The sequence below is a fragment of the Myotis myotis genome, unplaced genomic scaffold (genome assembly GCF_014108235.1).
Source record: "Myotis myotis isolate mMyoMyo1 unplaced genomic scaffold, mMyoMyo1.p scaffold_m19_p_7, whole genome shotgun sequence".
NCBI classification, from domain to species: domain Eukaryota; kingdom Metazoa; phylum Chordata; class Mammalia; order Chiroptera; family Vespertilionidae; genus Myotis; species Myotis myotis.
This window is the reverse complement of record NW_023416379.1, coordinates 34,373,064-34,392,279: the sequence shown is the minus strand read 5'-3', so window position 1 is coordinate 34,392,279 and position 19,216 is coordinate 34,373,064. Positions and strand designations below refer to the sequence as shown.

Sequence of the window (19,216 nt, the reverse complement as noted above, 5' to 3'; positions counted from 1 at the left end):
CCTCCACGATGGCGTAATTTCAAACTAACTTGTATTACAGTATTCTCAAAAAATGTTTTTAAAACATGGCTGTACTATTTAGTATTAGTTACATTAAATATCAGATTATTTAGATTTCTTCTACAAGATTTTAGATATTTTTCCGCAAATGACACAGGTGGTTATTTTATACAAACAGGCATGAAAAGATTCATCCTTGCTCACTGAAAAGATACAGTGTGCCCATCCTCAAATTAGTCAGATTTATTCTGACCTAGTCCTCTAAGGTCTTTCCACCTCTACAAAACGTTGTGACTTATAATACACCAAATGTAGGAAACGGCTTCCAAAATTTGTACTGCTTCAGACAAATCAGATAGGACTTTCAGGTTCTTTGTTAAGTTGTAGAATTACTACTCTGGAGGGGAACTTACTCCACACCATTCACCATGGTAGGTCTTTGTGAAATCTGTTACACAGGTTACTACTCCACCACTTAGTGTAATTTAGGCTGGCTCAGAAGCAGGACTTAACAGTACAGCTCAAACTGTCAATGAGATGAGACCCCGCAATTAAAACCTGACGGCTGTAATGCATGTACAGGGAGCTCGAGCTCCCCCCATCCCTTGGTACTTGCGCACCTCCCCAAAGTTTCCCTACACCAGGACTCCCACCACGAGACAGTCTCACCAGCAAGATGTCAGCGCTCCCCGGGACCTCCAGAGCCGGGTGCTATTTCCGGATCGAACAAAGAGCAACAAAGAAGTGGGTGGCAGCCACCCCTCCGAGGGGCAAGCCGGGACCCATCGAGTCGGATCCGCGACGCGAACAGGAACCGCTCCACCTTTCCCTCCCACCGCCCCATTTCCCGCGAAGGCTAACCCGACTCACACGCGAAAACCCTCGTTTTTATGGAGGAAGCGAGACGTCTCCATTTGAATACAGAGAAAGTGGCGCTCAAAGAACCGGCAAACAAAAGAGAGGGGATGGAGCCCACGCGAAACACCGGTGCGCGCGTGCCCCCCGCCCTCAGCAGCCACCTGGCAGCACCGAGCCGGGTCGGGGGGTCCGGGGTGAGCCCGGGGGCGGAGATCCGGAGCTCAGACCCGCCGGGGACTGGGAGGGAACCAGCCGGGACGGGGTGGGGGGTGGAGAGGACCGGAGGGGCGGAGCTCCCGCGGCCGCCGGGCTTTGTGTGGAGTCTGGGCCCGGGTAGACGTCTGGACCTGGGGGTAGGGGGAGGGTGCAGGAGAGCCGAGCAGGGCACCCCCAAGCCTCCGCTCCCACGAGTGGCGGGCGGGAGCGATGCCAGGGAGGGCCGTCCCCTCCGCCACCACCACGAAGCCGGGGAGGCCGGCGCGGACCGCGCTGCCGGAGAGGGTCCCGGGAAAGCGGGGCGCCCCCCCCCGGATCCCGTCGCAGAGGCCCCTGCAGCGGCTCACGGCGAAGGGGCTCCCACGAACGGGATCGGGGCCGGAACGGGTTAAGAAGCGACGCGCGCCGACCCCTCCTCCTCCCCACCCCTCCGCACGGTGCCCACCCGCCACGGCGGCCTCCAGCCCGCGCCCCGGCCCTGCCCGCCCGCCCTGCCGGCCTCTCACCATCGTAGTAGTAGCAGACTTTCTTTTTGCCGCCTCCCTGACTGTACGCCATGGGCTCCCCGGCCGCCGCCGCCTCCGGGCTCCTCCTGCTGCTGCCGCCGCCGCCGCCGCCCCGGCTCCGCGGGGAGAGAAAAGGGCTGTGGCTTAAGTGGGGGCGGCCGTCTCGCGGGGGAGGCCGGGCCCGAGGGAGGAGAGGGTGCCGGAAGGGCTCGGTACGGCCGGGCGGAGGGGCCGAGAGCGCGGAGCGGGGGAGGCCGCGGCGCCAACTCGCGACACTGGGGAGGGGGAGGGGGCGAACCACCTCCGGAGGCGAAGGGGAGATGGGAGGCGTCCACTGTGGCTTCCACGGGGAAGGAAGGGGCACGACTAGAGAAAAAGGCCCCTTCAGTCTTCAAGCACGAGGCCGTCTAATAAATAACAACTTGAAGAAGGACGGGGCAAATACAGTCTTCGAATTGGAAAGAAGAGCAGGCTTTCGCTTTTCAAGTAGATGAAAGGAGCATGGAGCGGGTGGCTGTCCTCCCCTTCAGATCTGCGCACAGTGGTTGCGCCTACCTTGAGCATGCGCAGTCGGGGGGCTTTCCCCAACTGTAGCCGGGGCCGCCCAGGCCCCCTCCGCGCAGTCCCCGGCGTCCCCGCCCCCACTGTCGCGAAGCTCCCGCCGGAACCGACCACGTGCCGCCCGCCGGCTGGGGTGGGACGGCTTTGGCACGCCTTCCGGCACCCACCTCCCCACCAGGCTACAGCCCGGGGCCCTTCTATGGCAGGTCGCCTCGATTTCCTCGTGTATTCATTTTTTCTTCTTCTTACTTCTTTCTCTTTTCACCAGTGCGTGCTCCGAGGTCCTGAGGTCCCGTGTAAGTGACATCACAGACGGTGAGGAGTAGAGTGCGCCGCCTGGGTTTGAATGAGCGCCTGTGGACGCCTTTCTGCGCGAGGCACGCTGAGCGTTTGCTTTTGTGATGTGTTTCCCTGATACCTAGTTATAGTAGAACGCCTGTTAACTCATTTGAGACTTCCAACAACTCCGAGACGTTTGATTTCTTTCCCTTCTTTATAAATTGGGATGAAGGAACCTGGTCCTCGCACCTGTTGATGGTCGGGGGTTTGAATTCAGTCTTTCTCCAAAACCCACACGCCCTGCAGTAGTATACTGCTCCGCTGCCGCTGCCGGGGCGCTGGAGACCCGAGCCGAGAGCTAAGAGAAAGGTGTTCAAAGCTCAGGGAAGGTGTGCATACCTGTGTTCAAGTCAACATTCGTCAAGCACCTGCGTTAGGCCAACCACCTTGTAGGTGGGGGGTGGGCGGCTGACAGTCTTGAGTGTAGCACACTTATTCCAACTACAGTGGGGCCTTGACTTAAGAGTGTCCCGACTAACGAGTTTTTCGAGATATGAGCCTTCTCTCGGCCGATTTTTTCCTTTGAGTTGCGAGCTAAAATTCGGGTTATGAGCCAGCTTCAGATACCCTACCGCTAGTTGGCGCAGCGAACGTCACAGTGAACGCCACAACATCAGCCCAGCATCACGTGTCTCACTCGTGCACGTTATGATTCGATATACGAGTAATTTGAGTTAGGAGCTCTGTCACGGAACAAATTAAACTCGTAAGTCAAGGCCCCACTGTATATCATTCACAATTTTCTCCAAATACATATTATACTATTCCCCCCACCCCCCCTACAGCCAATTACAAAGAAAAAAAAAGCCTTGTTGAAGCAGGAAGCATTTGGAGTCACTAAAAATATTTATTTTGCTATTTGACTTCAAAATCCCTAAGGTGGTCACACTTAAAAGAGCACCCCCCCCCCCGCACCCCCCGCAAGAAATTTAGGAAAAGTAAATCCAGGATAATCCTTTACCCACCTCCCTCCAAGTCTGTATTTTTAAAAAAATATATTTTATTGATTTTTTACAGGAAGGAAGGAGAGGGATAGAGAGTTAGAAACATCATGAGAGAGAAACATCGATCAGCTGCCTCCTGCACACCCCCTACTGGGGATGTGCCCACAACCAAGGTGCATGCCCTTGACCAGGATCGAACCTGGGACCCTTCAGTCCGCAGGCCGACGCTCTATCCACTGAGCCAAACCGGTTTCGGCCCAAGTCTGTATTTTTAACAAGCACCTCAGGTAACTGATGCAGTTGGTATAGAAGCCACAGTGTGAGAGACATTGGCTTAGAGGTAAGAGTTAATTACATGGTATTGACTTTTTAAAATTTATTTTTACCGATATAGAACATTTTTTAAAAATCAAACTTATTTCACAGCAGACCCTGTCCCAACCTTCTACACAATCAATTTCTACCCTGCAGATACTTATCTTTTAGCTCTGCTGAGATTTATCTTCATATTTCTTAGTAACATCCTTATACTATTATTTCTTTGTGTGTGTGTGTGTGTGTGTGTGTAATTTTTTTTTTTTCATCTGGGAGTAATTGATTTTCTATAGTTTGGTTTATTGCTTTACTACTTCCTATAAAAAATCAACTATATATTTATACTCTAATACCCTCTCATAAACATATTATTTTTTTATCTTCCATCTCTCAATATATAGATATCACCTTACTTAGATAAATCACAATTCATTATATTATGACTGTACCAATTATCCATAATTGATAAATTAGCAATACTAATACGTTTTCTTTTTTTTACTTAAGTTAGCCATTGCCTCCTTTCCTATGCTTTCTTTTTTTCTCTATCCGGTCCAAAATCAACTTGGTATATTCTGAGAATAGAATTAAGTTAATTTAGTAGAAACTGATGTTCTCCTCAGGGTCAACATAGTGAATTCTGAAAATGAGACTTCCACCCTCCCCTCAAGTCTGTTTCCTGTGCCCCTATGTGGTGGTTGTACCCCTTTAGCTCAACACTTGGCCAGTTACAGTTGCCCACAACTTCTCATTAGAATAGAGTTTCAGGAGAGGAGGGACCAGGTCTGTCCTGCACATGATTGTAGTGCCTATGACTGGGGACAAGTCACTTAAACTTTTTAAAATCTGATTTGCCTTATCTGTAAAATGGGGCCATATTACTTAGACAATAAGTTCTCATATGAATATTGAGTAACTCAAGAAATATGGAATAGTTTTTAAGCAGTAAAGAACTATGGTGAATATATTATTATGATTAATCTGTTATAGTAATAATTATTAGTATTATTATTGTTTTCATAAACAGCACTTAGCCTTGAACTTGTAAGAACAACTTGGACACATTTTGATTGGTTGAGGAACTTGTTATTTTGTTTATTATTTAACACTTTTAAACAACAGAAACAAATTATTTTACTCTTCAAAACTTGCTTTGGCCCGGCCAGCATGGCTTAGTGGTTGAGCATTGACCTATGAACCAGGAGGTTATGGTTTGATTCCCGGTCAGGGCACATGCCTGGGTTGCAGGCTCAATCCCCAGTATGGGGTGGGCAGGAGGCAGCCGATCAATGATTCTCTCTCATCATTGATGTTTCTGTCTCTCCCTCTCCCTCTCTGAAGTGAATAAAAGTATATTAAAAAAACTAAAATAAAATCACAATGCTTTAAAAAAAACACAAAACTTGCTTTGGAAAAGTTTAATCCAGTAATAAGAGCAGCCCATAAGCATTATGTACCTAAACATCTATAATTAGCTTTAGATCAACAAAGGTAAACATAGAATCAGTTACTAAACCTATTAACAAGCTCCACGCTTCACTTACTGTTTCAAACTTGTCTCTATCAAACCTTTTTACCATTAGAAAAAAAAGGAAGTTTTAGGTAATATTGAAGAAAGCAAGTTGAGAGCATGGTTCATTCATAGAATGCTTAATTGAGGATTGTCTTTATTCTTAAACTATTTTTCTTTAGTTCCTGCTCTGTCTATATGAACTTATTTTTCCAGTTCTGAGATTATTCAGTTAAATGGCCTGTTAAGCATAAATGGATTATGTAGAAATAGGACTCTAGTCATGCACCACTTAACAATGGGGATATGTTCTGAGAAATACGACATTAGGCAATTTCATGGTTATGGGAACATCATAGAATGCACGTACACAAAACTAGACGGTGTACATATATAGTATACTACACACCTAGGCTAGCTATGTGGTGTAGCCCAGTGGTCGGCAAACTCATTAGTCAACAGAGCCAAATATCAACAGTACTTCTTCAAAATAGACTCGCCCAGGCCGAAAACCGACTTTTGCGCATGGGCCACGAAGTTTCAATCGCACTGTATGCTCTCCCGCACGTGGTATTTTGTGGATAAGCCACACTCAAGCGGCCAAAGAGCCGCATGTGGCTCGCGAGCCGCAGTTTGCTGACCACGGGTGTAGCCTATTGCTCCGAGGCTACAAGCCTGTACAGCATGTTACTGTGTAAAAACACAATTAAGTAAAGCACAAGAGACGCAGTAAACAGAAGCTGTAAGAAGCTGTTGCCAGTGCAACATATATACTGTTTTCTAGCAAATATTTTTTTTTTAAATATATTTTATTGATTTTTACAGAGAGGAAGGGAGAGAGATAGAGAGTTAGAAACATCGATGGGAGAGAAACATCGATCAGCTGCCTCCTGCACATCTCCCACTGGGGATGTGCCCACAACCCAGGTACATGCCCTTGACCGGAATCGAACCTGGGACCCCTCAGTCCGAAGGCCGACACTGTATCCACTGAGCCAAACCGGTTTCAGCTAGCAAATATTTTTTTCACAAGTAGAGTACACTATAAAGTAAGGGTTAAAAGTATACTGTAGTAAATACATTAACCAGTAACATAGTTATATGTTATCATTAGCCAGTATTGTGGAGTGTATATAATTTATGTGCTATACTTTTATATGACTGGCACACAATAGGTTTTTTTTTTACACCAGCATCACCACAAACATGTGAGTAGTGCATTGTACTATGATGTCACTAGGTGATAGGAATTTGTCAGCTCCATTCAACCAAGGATATGCTTTTTATTGATTTGAGAGGGAGGAAGGGGGAGAGAGAAACATTGATGTGAGAGAGAAACAGCCATCAGTTGCCACCATATACACCCCAACCAGGGATTGAACCCGAAACCCAGGTGTGCGTCCTGACTAGGAATCAAACTTGTGACCTTTTGGATGTACGGGATGACGCTTCAATCAACTGAGCCACCTGGCCAGGGCAGCTCCATTATAATCTTATGAGACCCCTAAATGTAGGTCCATTGTTGACCAAAATGTTATGTGGAGCATGGCTATTTAGAAACCGATTGCCTCAGCTTACGTAAAAATTAAACCCTGAGCCGAACCGGTTTGGCTCAGTGGATAGAGCGTCGGCCGGCGGACTCAAGGGTCGATTCCGGTGAAGGGCATGTACCCTGGTTGCGGGCACATCCCCAGTGGGGAGCGTGCAGGAGGCAGCTGATCGATCTCTCTCATCGATGTTTCTAACTCTCTATCCCTCTCCCTTCTTCTCTGTAGAAAGTCAATAAAAAAAAAAGACAAAAAAAAAAAATTAAACCCTGCTACCAACTGCTGCAGATAGTTTAATTTTTAGTTGTTACAAAAGAATTATATAAGCTTGTTTCTACTCTAAAGAAATTTAAATTTCTTAGTGTTAAATTCTATATAGCAGTTATACAACATACTACAGAAATTAATAGAGAAGGTAATACAGAAGCATAGTTCCTAGTGGGACTGCCTCCACTTTACTGCCTGTTAATGAGGAAGAATTGGGAAGGTATTTGCAGGCCAAATACCAGAAAGTAGGTTTAATGATAGACACCAGCACAGTGTACTGTTGGTTGTAACTTTCCTCCAAGTGGCGAGACTTCTTCACCGTGTTGGAGGTGCTGTCAGCCTGTGCTCTCAGACTTAGGTCAGTCCCAGTAGGAAGCCCTAACAATTGTAATCAACACTTTCCTTCTAGAGACATCCTATTCACTCCCATCACTGTACTTCTTGTGTGGAAACCAAGCATTAATTTCTCCACTTCCAAGATCACACTAACACCTTGTTGTTGTCATAAGAGACTTTCAAGTGTTTAAGGAACCACCAATAGATCACAAAGCCCTCTGATGACTGTGGAAATCTCTCTGAAATAGGGTCACCCTTAGTTACTTAGAGGAACTCCCTGGAGCAGCGGTTCTCAACCTGTGGGTCGCGACCATTGGAAAACACATATAATTGCATATTGTTCTTGTGATTAATCACTATGCTTTATGTTCAATTTGTAACAATGAAATTGGGGGTCACCACAACATGAGGGACTGCATTAAAGGGTCGCGGCATTAGGAAGGTTGAGAACCACTGGCCTGGAGGGCTAACTAACTCATTTATGTGCACTCCAAAAAGATGGCGTTCTCCTCTATTCACAGGCCTGAGTTGTTATAGATGATAGACTTGCCCAAAATGGCAGATTCTGAACCATCCCTGATCTATCCACCTGTACTTGGATTAATGCCTCAGACCAAGTAGAAAGGTCAAATCAAAGCTTGAAGGAGAAAGCCATTGGCTTTCTAAGGTAGACCCTGATGGATTATGGGATTTCAGGAATCTGAGGGACATGATTGAAGTCAGTACTGCAGATTGACCTCATCCTGCTGCTTGGCTATTGTTGTTAGTGCCTTAATAAATGCCCCAGGAGACACATGGGATGAAGCTCTGTTAGCTGGGTCAGAGTGGTCAACAGAGTCATACTTCCACATGAAAATTTCAGTTCTGCCAAGAACGTGTGGGGTGGATTGTTTGAAGAGGAAGGTCTGTCATGCCTTGAGTGTTCCTACACATTCTTGCTGAATATGCCAGATCATGAGGTTTCTCTGTCAACTGACACTGAGCAGTTTCTGTAGCTAGTCACGTAGACAGCTAAGTAGGTCAAGGTGACCATATCACAACTGTCATGTCACTGTCTGCGCTTAGGGGAAGGGAAACTGGCTTGTTCGCTGCTTGCTCGAGAAGTCTGACCCCTTGGTCCTGGATTTCTCTTGTGTAGTGCAACGCACTCTGTGTGTAGGTGTCATCTTTGTCCATTACATATTCCCGGTAGGACTTGGGAGCAGGAGGAGCTGACACAAATATGTTCATGTTCATTCCTCTTGCTGTGCTGTGAGCAATGAAGTACTTTGTCTCTGACTCAGGAGTGTCGAGACTTCAGCCAGATTCCATGAAACTAGCACAATAACTTACTAGCTTGCAAGAAGGGATAAAAATCTGAAATGCTTCACCGTTTGTCACAACAGAATTCCAAAGCATTGTCAGCAATGAGAAATATGGCCTTATACCGTGAACCCACAGAGATTGTATTTCCATCTCTGGGTAAATCCTAGGTTGTTCTTCATGATCATAGGGGATAAATGAAAAAATTCCTAGGAAACTGCACATTAGTTTTGGACAGGTTTTACTGTAAAACTCCATCAGACTAGTAGTAGTAGAGAAAAATGGATATGCTCTTATTTGTGCTGATTTTTTTAGTGTCTGTTTTTGTTTGTTTGTTGTTTGTTTTTATAATCCTCACCTGAGGATATTTTTTCCATTGATTTTTAGAGAGAATGGAAGGGAGAGGGAGAGACAGAGAGAAACACCAATGTGAGAGAGACACATCGATTGGTTGCCTCCCACAGGCCCCTGACCAGGGGTGGGAGCCTGCAACCGAGGTTTGTCCCTTGACTGGAATGGAACCCGGGACCCTTTGGTCCTCAGTCCGACACTATATCCACTGAGCCAAACTGGCTAGGGCTATCAACCCTGCTTTAATTTAATCACTGCTTTTAAAGGCTCTATCTCCAAATAAAATCACATCAGGAGTGCTGGGGGTGAGGGCCTCAGTATATTAGTTTTATGGGGACATAATTCAGCCCATCACAGGAGGAAACATTTGCCTTCAGATTTGGGGTAACTGATGTTAATGTACACAAGTGTCACTTTGTTCTAAGATTAATCCAGGCTCTGTAACATTAAAATAGCCTCATCTATGTTGTAATACTTTGTAAAATATAGCACCAAACTTCCCTTAAAACTTCCTACCTTGGTCAGGGTTCTTGGTTGCCATTTCTGGTTACCATAAGCATAAAAGGAATGTATTAGAAGGGTATAGAGAGCTGACAAAATTGATGGGAAAGCAAAAACTGGAACAGGCTTGGAAAATTAACGGGAATCAACCGATTTAAGACAAGTAAGACACAGCTAAATATCTTTATGTGAGGGGTTTGGTTACAGTGTTCCTTCCTCAAGGGAATTGGAAACTCACTGCTAGTACCACCACTCCCAGCTGCAGACCTTGGAGTCAGCTGCCACTGTCCACCAGTGGCACACACTGGCCCTTCCTGCTCTGTGTACTCACTTCAGGATAAAAGTCCTGGGCAGGAGCATGCAATAAACAGTTCTTAGGTCATATACATCAGCTGTCAGGAATTAATAGAAGCATGTATCTGGCCTTTCGGTTGGGAGATGGGAGCTTGACTTCCATCGAAATGAACCAATGATACTGCCCCCAAATAAGTAGAGGGTAAAAGTGCTGGTCAGCCAAAAAATGTACACCTTTGATATTTGCTTTTTTTTTTTTTTTTTTTTTTTTGTTGTTGTTAATCCTCACCTGAGGATATTTTTTCCATTGATTTTTAGAGAGAATGAAAGGGAGGGGGAGAGAAAGAGAAACATCAGTGTGAGAGAGACAAATCGATTGGTTGCCTCCTGCACGTGCCCCTGCCCTGATGGGCTGGGGATGAAGCCTGCAACAGAGGTATGTGCCCTTGCCCAGAATCAAACCAACAACCCTTCAGTCTGCAGGCCCACGCTCTAACCACTGAGCAAAATTGGCTAGGGCTGATATTTGCTTCTTGATACAAATGGCTGATAATTCTGATGGTTTTCTCTGTCTTATACTGCAAGGCTTATCTTTATTTTCATAAAATAACTACTGTTTATCTCATAGACATCAGATTCTACTTAGGTCATGTGATGGTTAATATTATGTATCAACTTGGCTAGGCCTCAAGGTGCCCAGATATTTGGTTACACATTATCCAAAATGTTTCTATGAAGGTATTTCTAGATGGAATTACCATTTGAATCAGTAGATTGAGTAAAGCAGATTGCCTTCCTAATGTAGATGGGCCTTATCCAACCAGGTGAAGGCCTGAATAGAAGACTGACCACTTCCTGAGCAAGAGGAAAGTCTGCCAGCAGATGGCCTTCAGACCTTAACTGCAATGTTGACTCTTGGTTGTGTCCAGCCTTGTGGCCTTAGGACTTGAAGGACATCAGTAATTCCCTGGGTTTCTAGCCTAATGACCCACCCTACTGATTTTGGATATGACCACTTCGTAATTGCAAGAGCTAGTTTCTCAAAATAAATCTCTTTCTATAAATAAACACATCTTATTTATTCAGTTTCTCTGAATTGTATTAATACAATTAGTTAATAAGGATGGATAACTCTGTCACTGAAGAATAAATTGTGACCCGCATAGCTAAAATCTGGTGCACTACAGCTCTCCTATGTTAAAACTTTCTATATATCTTTATTGTTGAAAGTATTACATAGATCCTTCTTTTCCCCCATAACCCTCTTTCAGCCGGCTCCTGTCCCCCCCACCTCCCCACTCCAGGCACTCACCACCCCATTATCTGTGTCCACGGGTTATACATATATGCGTACAAGTTCATTGGTTGATCTCTTCCTACCCGCCTCCCCTGCCTTCCCTCAAAACTTTATTTAAGCTATTAAGATACCATAGAAACTAAGGAAGAAAATAACTGAATACCTAATTCATATATTTTGCTGAGTTTTCTTTTACACTGTATTTCCAAGTAATTTAAAAGTACTTAGAACAGGCAATAAAGATTTTTGCTATTCCAAATGGAAAATTATTCAGTATTTTTATAATAAAGATCCACCAGAATTTAGCTTAGCTCATTTTATTCTATTAGACAAAACTTTTCATTAAATTACTTCTTTTATTACTCACTGCTTTCCATTACATTACTTGCATGCAGTCATTGATTAAGTAGAATTGAAGCAGGGTTAATTATTAATCTTCTATTTCTTCATTTCATTGTTATTCTACTAAAATTTTAAATAACAGGAAATGCCTAATATTGTAGATTCCCTAAAAGTTAATTTGCAAATTGAACTTTGGTATATTAAAATTAAATTTTAAATCATTTAGAGAATAACCTTGATAGAATTTTTTTTTTTGAATTTTTTGATTATGAAAGTGCTTGCCCTGGTGCTTACTTGGTGCCTAGCAAAATTATAATAAATGTTTCTTTCTTCCTTTTCCTTCTTCCTTCCTTTCCTTTTCTATTTTTTCTTTTTGGAAGTGTCTATACTTTCAAGATTATTTCGCTGAAACACAAAATATAATCCTAGAATGGTTTCTATAATGTGAGTTTTTGTGGATTTTATGACTTTTAATCCCTACATATTTGGAATGTATTCTTCTGGGGGGAAAATGTTGAACCTTATATGTGATAAAATATTCTATTTTTCAAATTAAAATATGTTTAACAACAACTTACAATTGTCTGATTAATGTTCTCATTGAAATGTTAGACAAAAGAACTGTGCTATTGATAACATACAGGCACTGGGAGTACAGTGATTCTCTCTTGGCAGCACAGTCACTTCTGTCTCATACTGTCCCTACCTTACAATCTCTGAAACAGGTGGTTAGAGTGTCATCCTGATATGCCAAGGTTGTGGGTTTGATCCCTGGTCAGGGCACATACAAGAATCAACCAATGAATGCACTAAGTGGAATAACAAATATCTCTCTCTTTCTCTCTCTCTCCCCTCCTTCCTCCCTCCCCCCCCTCTAAAATCAATAAAATAAAAATTAAAAATAAAACTATAAATATATACCGCTTTAAATTTGCCTTTCCACTCCCAAGAGTCTATAATAATAAAAGCATAATATGGTAATTCGACCAGATGTCCTTCCAGATGTCCTTCCGGACGAAGCCGGGACTGCTAGGGAAACCCGGGTCTTGAGTGCCAGAGGGAAGCCAGTGCTGGCAGCCTAGAGAAGGAAGGCCTACTCTTGCACGAATTTTGTGCATCGGGCCTCTAGTTTCTATATAAATAAATGCAAAAACATTCCATGAATAAGATAAGATTTGTTTGGCTTTTATAACATAGTGCAGTGGTTCTCAACCTATGGGTTGTGACCCCTTTGGCGATTGAATGACCCTTTCACAGGGGTCACCTAAGACCATCTTGCATATCAGATATTTACATTACGATTCATAACAGTAGCAACATTACAGTTATGAAGTAGCAACGAAAATAATTTTATGGTTGGGTCACAACATGAACTGTATTTAAAGGGCCAGAAGGTTGAGAACCACTGATCTAGTGTATTCTTTAGATATTTATGCATTTTTTAATATTTACCTTAAAGAGTTTTTGATATATAATTTTCTATGTTTAGGTCCATTATAATTATAAAACTGTCTTTATGAACATAGGGGGAAATTGCAGCTATATTTTTTGTCTGTCAACCTCCTCTTTTCTTTCTTCTAGTTCTTGTGGTAAACTGTATCCCGTAACATTCTACTCTGCCCCTCCACCCTGGACCATGATCTTGGTTGTAAATTACATGCATGGCTTTCTCTCCCCGCCCCCCCCCCCAACCAGGCATGTGTTTGTGATTCAAATTGAACTAGTATTCCCCCAGACATTGCTGATAGTGCAAATTGAGAGATTTATTCTATCTCAGTGGTTTTCCCTGGCCTTAAGGAGAGAGCTGTTGGTAGAGAGAACAACTGAGAAATATAAAGGGGAGTAGGAAAATGATGGATAATAGGAAGGAAGGAAGGCAGGAAGGAAGGAAATAAAGAAAGAAGGAGGAAAGAATAAAGGAAGAAAACATTTAAGCCTCTAACCATGTCTGAGAATTAGAACTACCCTCAGGACTCCCCAGTTATCTGAACCAATAAATGACCATTTTTGGCTTAAACTAGTTGATTTGGATCTCTGTCATTTATAACCAAAACAGCCTTGATAGTACATAAAGCATTATTTAAAAAACTAATAAAAATTCTTGTCAACACATTTTAATAGCTACAAACACATTTGTTTCCTGTCACGTCCACTATTTTAAAAACAGAATTTCTGCTCTCAAGATTGCATGATTTATCACTAGTCTCTACCTAGCTAAACATCTAACTTTTTAGGAATCCTGAACTTTAAGATAACATGATTTTTTTCAGAAACTGAAATTGGATTAGATATCAGAAAAGTTGGTATGTTTTTACATCTCCAAATGTTTATTCTATAACTAGGGGCCCGATGCACGAAATTCGTTCACGGGGGAGGGGGTTCCCTCTGCCCGACCTGCACCCTCTCCAATCCGGGAGCCCTCAGGGGAGCCCTCTCCAATCCAGGAGTTTCTGTCTGTCTTTGCAATCATATGAGCGAATTGTCTGAGACCCCAACCCAGTTTGGTTTTGTGCTCACAGAATAGTAGAGGTCTTTTTTTTCCTCTCTTTGCTCCATTGGTGGAGATTTCCTAGAAGTTGCAGGATATCTTCCCTTTAATTTTTCCTCGACACTGACTTTACTTATGTCTCTCACTTTGCTCTCCCTCCATCCCCCACCTGCAACAGTAACTTGCTCCAGGCTGACTTTGCTCTAGTGCAGCAGTTCTCAACCTGTGGGTCGCGACCCCTTTGGGGGTCAAATGACCTTTTCACAGGGGTCGCTAAGACCATCGGAAAACACACATGTAATTACATGTTTTTTTTGTGATTAATCACTATGCTTTAATTATGTTCAATTTGTAACAATGAAAATACATCCTGCATATCAGATACATTATGATTCATAACAGTAGCAAAATTATAGTTATGAAGTAGCAATGAAAATAATTTTATGGTTGGGGGTCACCACAACATGAGGACCTGTATTAAAGGGTCATGGCATTAGGAAGGTTGAGAACCTCTGCTCTAGTGTCTAGGAGATCCTGCAACGCATCTGCCAAAAGAACTATGATTCCAAGCATTCCTGGAATGCTTTCCAAGCCCCATGCTTGGGCTTCCGCTTCTGGTCCAGGGGCTGTCACCAGAACTACGATTCCCAGAATTCCTGGTGCTCCCTGCGATTTTGGTTTTCGCTTCCGGTCCAGGGGCTGCAGAAATAAAAAGGACTGGGAACTTCAGCCACCCCCAGGCTGGACTGACAGGACCAGACACTCAAGTGGCATCCCTGGGACCCTGGCCGCATGGCGCCTGCGTGCATAGGCCCAGAGCGGCCAGGGGGACAGGAACGCTCTCCGCGTCATCATGGCGATGCCAAGGGCATCCCCCCCCCCACCCCCAGCTGCTCTGTGCCTGTGCATGCATGTGTGCGCTGCCCACAGCCCCACTATCTTTGTTGGGTTAATTTGCATACTCACTCCTGATTGGCTGTGGGCGTCGCGAAGGGATGGTCAGTTTATATATTTGTCTATTATTAGTATAGATATTCTTTTAAAATGTTTCTGAGTGAAATGAAAATATGGTTTCAATTATGAAAATTCAATTTATGCCCAGCCAGCCTGGCTTAGTGGTTGAGCGTAGACCTGTGAACCAGGAGGCTAGGGTTCAATTCCTGGTCAGGGCACATGCTTGGGTTGCTGGCTTAATCCCCAGTGTGGGGCGTGAAGGAGGGAGCCGATCAATGATTCTCTCTCATCATTGATGTTTCTATCCCTCTCTCTTCCTCCCTTCCTCTCTGAAATCAATAAAAATATTTTTAAAAATTCAATTTAGTCATAGCTTTTCAAGAACACATATTATGCAAAAGGACCATTACGTAACTTTGCTTTGAAGTTGCACTTTTCCTACTCATGAGAACTTGCCCAGTTGTATTTTCATCATCTAAACACACAACTGTTGTACTGGGCTAAGAAAGTGTGATTGGCATCACCTCGTAAACTTAACATGCACAAACAGTTACATCTTTTACTTTTTCACCCCTTTCTAATTTGAAGACTTACATGCCATATTTAGTAGGGAGCAAAATGTCTCCACCTTTACATCTCTCCTCCCAAATTGCCCAAGACCTGGGAGATGACTGACTTCAGAGGTTAGTCCTGGCAATAGAGAAGGTACTGAAATCTGCAATAGCTCTTCATTGCCACAAGATGTCAGAGAAGGAAGAGCTTGCACAGTCTGCCTGACCACCCACCCTCAGTTAAACGGGCATCCTTGCTGGTCTACTGTACAGAAAAGTAATTCACTGTCCAGAACTGTGACAGCCCCATGTGGTTTGTTCTCATTCCCCAAGTGTCACCCACTTTCCCCCAAAATACAGCCAGCCTATGAGCGTTGCTGAATTCAGAGACCCTTCTAGGAGCAAGTATTGCCTGTGCCCAAACTAGCTGTATCCCAGAACACTTAGGTCCTTCTCTTCTTTTAGGGGGTTGGAGAGAGAGCTTTATATTTTCATAAGATTTTAAACTGTCAGAATAGTTGTGAGGATAGTATAAGAAACTTCTGTGTACCATTTTCCCAGACTTGCCAATTATTATTCACATACACATTTTTTTTTCTGAACCATTTACAAGTAGACATTGCTTTACATAACCAGAGTAGAGTTACCAAATTAGGAGATATGATATTTATAAATACTATTATCGACTCCAAAGTCAATACTAAAATTTCTAAAACTATCATATTTTATAGTTAATTCCCTCCAGTTTAAGAGCAAATCCAGGATTATGTGTGACATTTAGCTGTGATGTCTGTTTAATCTACTTTAACCTGGAATAGTTCTTCAGCCTTTTTCTTGATCTTGTAATTCTTGATGAGTACAACCCAGTTATGTTATAGAATGTCATTTTTATTTAAGTTTATATGATGTTTCTCATTATTAAATTGAATTTCTTGTTGTTGTTGAAATACCACTGAAGTGAGGTTGTATCTTTCTTAGTGCATCATATCAGGAGGCACATGATATTTATTTTTCCCAGTTAGTGGTCAAGTTGACTGGTTCACTAACTTGGTTAAGGTGGTGTCCACCAGGTATTGCCACTGTAGTTTTTATTTTTTCCCTTGTAATTACAGTGGTAAATAATTTGTGGGGAGATACTTTGAGGTCCTCCATGTGCTTGCTTAGTGTTTCTCACAGCATGGTGGCTGGATTCTAAGAATGAACATACCAAGAAAACAGAGTAGAAGAACTTGATATTTTGTGATCATGCCTCAGAAGTCCCATAACTTCACTTTTAAAGCACGTTCTTGGATGAGGCAATTACAAACATGCACCCCCAATTCAAGGCGGGCGGGCACAGAACTCACTACTCAATGGGAGGAACATCAAGGGCGCATTTCAGAAGAACATTAAGTATTGACAGTGTTAGCCACACTAGGTAACACCATACCTACTGAACCAGCCCTTTTCTCCCAGCAGTATCACCCCTCCCATTGTGTCCAGTCTAATTGTAGGCCTCTGTGAACCCTATTAAGATTGGAGTTCTCACCCTAGTTGGTTTGGCTCAGTGGATAGAGCATCGGCCTGTGGACTGAAGGGTCCCAGGTTTGATTCTGGTCAAGGGCACATGCCTGGGTTGTGGGCTCGATCCCTAGTAGGGGCATGCAGGAGGCAACGGACCAATGATGCTCTCTCATCATTAATGTTTCTATCTCTCTCTCCCTTTTCCTCACTGAAATCAATAAAAATATATTTAGAGAAAAAAAAAGAATTGAAGTTCTCAGAGGAACCCTGGTCTTAACTCCAGTGGATTTGTTGGGGACAGTCATTTGTGTGACTCTTGCTACCATCCAACACAGCCATCCAGGATAGCCACCCAGATGAGAAGTGGCATATTCCTCTGAGCCATGTTGGCAAGGAACACACGCAAAGAAAGACCCTCATCCTGCCCTCAATTCCAGAGCCACTTACAAGCAGTGTTGGGCTTTATAACCTCCTTGTCTTCAGTTCCCTTTGCACACCACTTTTATACTGTAGTCCTGGGATACATACATATCTAATAATAGTTGATTCCTTCTAGCTCCTTTTCTCAGCGCCGTCTAAGTTTCACACTGTAAAATTCCTAAGTCAGTGGAAACTTTTGGAGTCTGACTCCAGTCTCTATGTTCTATTCCTTGAATAGGCTGAGACTTGAAATGTTCTACTAGTGAGGAATATTCAGCAGCTGTGGAGATGAGGGCTTGGAGGATGGAGTGATCTACCTCAACATATTGATCAAGTCTGAGTTAGTAAAAAATAATTTTAATTAGAGATTATCATATGTATATTACAAATGGGCAGAAGATCTAAACAGATGCTTCAAAGAAAATATACAGATGTCAATTAAGCCGCTAAAAAGATGCTCAACCACATTAGTCATTAGGAAAATGTACATTAAAACCATGAGATGCTACTATACATATTAGAATAGCTGAAATAAACAAAACTGACCATACCAAATGCTGGCAAAGATGTGGGGCAAGAGGAACTCTTATACACCACTGGCGGGAATATAAAATGATACAACCACTTTGAAAGACAATTTAGCAGTTTCTTTTAAAAAGTTAAACATATCTATCACATGATACAGCCATTCCACACCTAGTATTTGTCCAAGAGAAATGAAAAGATATGTTCATACAACTATTCAAACATGAATGTTCATAGTATCTTAATTTATAATAGCCAAATACTTGAAACAACTCAAATGTCCATTAACAAGCAAATGGATAAACAAATGTAGTATATCCATGCACTGGAATACCATTCAGCACAGAAAGTAATGAACTATTGATATATGAAGCAGAAGCAACATGAATGAACCTCAAAATAATTATGCTGAGTGAAGGAAGCCAGAAAAAAACACTGTTTAATTCCATTTATATAAAAATTCTAGAAAATGAAAAATGATTTATAGTGACACGAAGCAGATTAGTGGTTGCCTGGAGTTGGGAGATGCAGTGGGGAAAGGCAGGAGAGAGAACGATTACAAAGGGACAAGAGGAAACTTTTGAAAGTGATGGATATGTTCATTATCTTACTAGTGATAATTTCTCAGGGATATATGCAGGCCAATGCTCATCAAATTGTATACTTTAAATATGTGCAGTTTTGTACATCAATTATATCTTAATTAAAAAAATAAAGAATACTGTGTACTTTGATATAATATTCATTATACTTATAATATGAATGTATTTCAGTTTGCAGGGTGGGGGATAAAAATGATGATATTTCTTTTTAAGGAACTGCCACTTTCTCTGTCCTCTGATCTCTTCAGGCTCTCCATTGTGATATATTAGGAATACTGAGGGCACTTCAAAAGGGCCATAGCTGCTATTGTGAGGAAGTCCTCAAGGAGCCAGGTAAGGAGAGGCTCCAGCATCAGCCACACCCTGTGTCCAGGTAATTCCAAAGTCCTTTAAATCTGCACAGGTTATTTGCTCCATATAAGTACTGAGGTACTCATGGCCTAGAAAGCATTGCTGGTAATAGATTGATTAATATTAAATAATCCCATAAGAGGGCCACCACCTACATTTCCTTCTACTGAAAACTTATTTTTTAAAACATTTTAAAAATTAATTTTAGGGAGGGAGAGAGAGAGATAGAAACATCAATGATGAGAGAGAATCGTTGATTGGCTGCCCCTCCTGCCTGCCCCACACTGGGGATCGAGCCTGCAGTCTGGGAATCAAACTGTGACCTGCTGGTACATA

General features: G+C 42.9%; 1 protein-coding gene across 2 annotated transcripts in view; it reads right to left on the bottom strand.

Moving 5' to 3' along the window:
• Positions 1–1,869, bottom strand: part of HDAC2 (histone deacetylase 2) — a 28,793-nt gene extending 26,924 nt beyond the window's left edge. Inside the window, exon 1 of one of the 2 annotated variants that reach the window (XM_036317130.1) lies at positions 1,581–1,869. In XM_036317130.1, coding sequence (XP_036173023.1) covers positions 1,581–1,632 — 52 coding nt within the window. In that variant the 5' untranslated portion in view covers positions 1,633–1,869. The remainder of the gene's footprint in view (positions 1–1,580) is intronic. The other variant, XM_036317129.1, reaches the window with a different exon arrangement.
• Positions 1,870–19,216: the final 17,347 nt, after the last annotated feature.